The sequence below is a fragment of the Hyposmocoma kahamanoa genome, unplaced genomic scaffold, assembly GCF_003589595.1.
Source record: "Hyposmocoma kahamanoa isolate Upper Pololo Valley unplaced genomic scaffold, ASM358959v1 211, whole genome shotgun sequence".
Taxonomy (NCBI): Eukaryota; Metazoa; Arthropoda; class Insecta; order Lepidoptera; family Cosmopterigidae; genus Hyposmocoma; species Hyposmocoma kahamanoa.
The window spans coordinates 3,504,202-3,507,221 of record NW_020653732.1 but is presented as its reverse complement, the minus strand read 5'-3'; the positions used below and the strand labels follow the sequence as shown (position 1 = coordinate 3,507,221).

The window sequence follows — 3,020 nt, the reverse complement described above, 5'->3', positions numbered from 1 at the left end:
TCTCGGGAAAAAAAAACTATATTTTACGACAAAACGAGTAGCAAATGTGTAAAATAGTACTGTCTTATATCGAAAAACTCTTTTTAAACGTTTGACAATGACCATTGTTGTTTGGCGCGTAAAATAAAATGAAAGGGAAAAAATAAATCAGGTCAATATATAGGATATTTTTTTTTAAATATATTAAGGCTTTGGCAAAGCCATCAGCCTAAACATGAAGTTTTGAAGTTGTTTCTGTAAATATGGCCGCCACAAAGAGGATAGGCAATTTGAGGCGGCGTGCTTGGATTGACTCGGGATTCCTTAAAACGGGCCGATACGGGTATTTTAGTTCGAGATTCGTATAATTTCGCGTTTTAATCTTCGATTAAGGCACAATAGCATTATCCTATTCCACTTTAAACTAGATTTCACAGAATAATTGGAAGTCAAAATAAAAACGACACTTTTCCCTCCAAAAGGTTCTGAGCGAATCCATATATAGGGTATTCATAACTTTAGGGATGAGCTCTAAGTAACTGGTGTTTATTTTCAATGCATAATAATACTTTTTAAAATAATTTAGCTACTTGTCATGCAGCCAAGAAAAGTATGCAAAGTTCATGGCCTATATTAATAGACAGTGCATAGAAACGCAGTAACAGAAACTTATTTTAAGGACCGATTCTTGTGACTATGTTGCCTACATTGTCAGCTCCTGGAAAGAAAAGAATATAGAGTTAATACTAATAATAAACTGCATATCATTCCAAGACAAACATATTAGTCACTCATATAAATAATAAACCTTAATATTGAGTCAGTTTAATCAATAATATTGAGTTAACTGTCACAACTCTAAACAAAGATGAATCATTTCACTTCCCTAACAAAGGTCTTAAAAAGAAACCAATCTGTTTGCCGATTACTGATAATGTCTTTAAATTACACTCCGCCATAAGAAAAGCTATGCTGCATTTTTTTAAAACAACCATATATAAATAGTAATACGTAAATAATAACATACCATAATAGCGTTGACAATATCTGATTGGTTGTTTCTCAAGGCGCGCACGGCTCTCGCTCGCGACACGTTGGCCTGTGACATAACTATTTCCACGTCCTTTTCGTCTACGCCCGACTCGTCTACTCCTTCCTCGTCTTCTTCTTCTGCTATTGGGGCTACAGTCTGTGGATGAACATGAATTTATGCAGAAATTAATTTGCCTCTTATGTAATAAACTCTTTTCCAGTAATTCAGAATAATAAGGCCATAAATCATGATTTTTTTAGTAATTTCGAATCCAAGTACGTTCGTTATCTTACTGAACAAAATTAGTATTTTTGGTGAAATGAACTTATTTATTTGCTGTGGATTTAAATCCTTTACTAATTTAAAGTTAATAGTTAGCACCTCCACATCTCATAGTAGATAGGTAGTAGTAACATTTTCATCATCAATGATATTTGGTTCACCAATGGGGTTCCTTTATCCAAAACCAAGATATTAGTGATGACACCTGAAAGTACTGGGTACAGCATCAATTGATAGATAAAAAAAATCTTTTTCAAGATCTGGTTAAATGAGAAGTTAGTGCTTGCTAAATTCACTTACCGTGCCGGCAGCAGCAGAATCAAGTCCAGCAGCCGCAGTCTCTGGAGCCTTGAACCTTTCAGCGGCTGCCATGGTGGCTTGCTGTGACAGATCCTCTATCTTAGCCTCTCCAAAAACGATGTATGTGTCTGAATGGGGATTCTTGTACACATCAGGAGAGTTGATTACAAACAGGATGTTTTTAGATTTCCTGATGGTTACTCTGTTCACTCCTTGGACCTGGAATATGGTAAAAAAATATTTGAATTATTTTTTAGCAGTGTATTGTTAAAGTAAGGACTGATTAGAGTCAACACCATCAGAAATTACATACAACAAACTGTTGTTTCTGGCTACCAGATGGCAGATAAAACGTTAGGTTTTCTATACTTGTGATTATGCTAGCTCAGCCAAATACTTTAATGCAAAACACAGTACTGTTGCTTAACAAATAGGTAAAGTTAGAATAACGAACTGCACACGGGTTTTGGTCAATGTATTGTACCACTATTTGGCCGAGGCATGTAACCACCTGACAGGCACAGAGCATTTGCTTAGCAGTGGGCAGTATTGGCATGAAACTTACAGGTTTAAGACCAAGTTTGCTCATAATCTTGCGCGCCTTCTTCTCTCCGCGAGACTGCTTGGCCTTTGAGACAATGTCGATACCGGGAATAGGGTTTGCGATGCCACCAGTTCCTGGTACTCCTGAAACATAGAAGATTATTCAAAGTAACCAAGTAAGTAAGAAAGTGATGCTAGCTTAATAATGTTGTATTTTGTTGTCAATTGATGTTGTCTCTTTGGTCGCTACAGAACATAAATGTTGGTTTCTTTTGCCTTTTTGGTTGTAAATACAACCTGACAAATGCTGAGTGGTAATAATTTTGGCTCTCGATGTTTAGTATTAAGATTTACTTTAATAATGTATTATTACTAGTCATAAGAAATGAAAACAAATAAATATTATTTTCTTTCTAATCTGTTTTTTTCATTCGTTACAAATCCTCTTTCCTTTCGACTTCCCATGTGGACATCATCCTTTGAGTTGCCAGTAAGGGCAAGTCATGAGATAATACTTGAGAGTAAGTAGGACATCCAATTTCAGTGGTGTCTTTTGCCATCAGGTCAACAGTCTCGTTACCTACTATACCAGAATGACCTGGGATTCAGGCCAAAGAGACTCTGATTCCTTGACTGAAGCAACTGTATAGCACATTTCTAATTTTTAAGACAGGGAAAGTTCGATCTGTTACGGAAAGGATTGGACAGAATTGCCTGAAGACAACTCCTCGAGTCTGTTAATATGACAGTTTTGCCTAGCTTATGAGACTCAATATAGAGAAGAGCTTCTAAGATAGCACAAATGTTACAAATGTGTAGGGTTGACAGTTTCATAAAATTTTAAATAGTTATGTGGTTGTTGTTGATAGTTGTATTGATAGAA

At 35.9% G+C, this 3,020-nt stretch overlaps 1 protein-coding gene across 1 annotated transcript in view; it reads right to left on the bottom strand.

Annotated features, from left to right (window-relative positions):
- Positions 1-667: 667 nt before the first annotated feature.
- LOC113227590 (nascent polypeptide-associated complex subunit alpha) overlaps positions 668-3,020 on the bottom strand; it is a 3,746-nt gene continuing 1,393 nt past the window's right edge. The window contains exons 2-5 of the mRNA XM_026460547.1: positions 2,160-2,281; positions 1,595-1,813; positions 1,007-1,168; positions 668-697 (exon numbers count right to left, since the gene is read on the bottom strand). Of these exons, the coding sequence (XP_026316332.1) occupies positions 683-697; positions 1,007-1,168; positions 1,595-1,813; positions 2,160-2,281 (518 nt within the window). The 3' untranslated portion in view covers positions 668-682. The remainder of the gene's footprint in view (positions 698-1,006; positions 1,169-1,594; positions 1,814-2,159; positions 2,282-3,020) is intronic.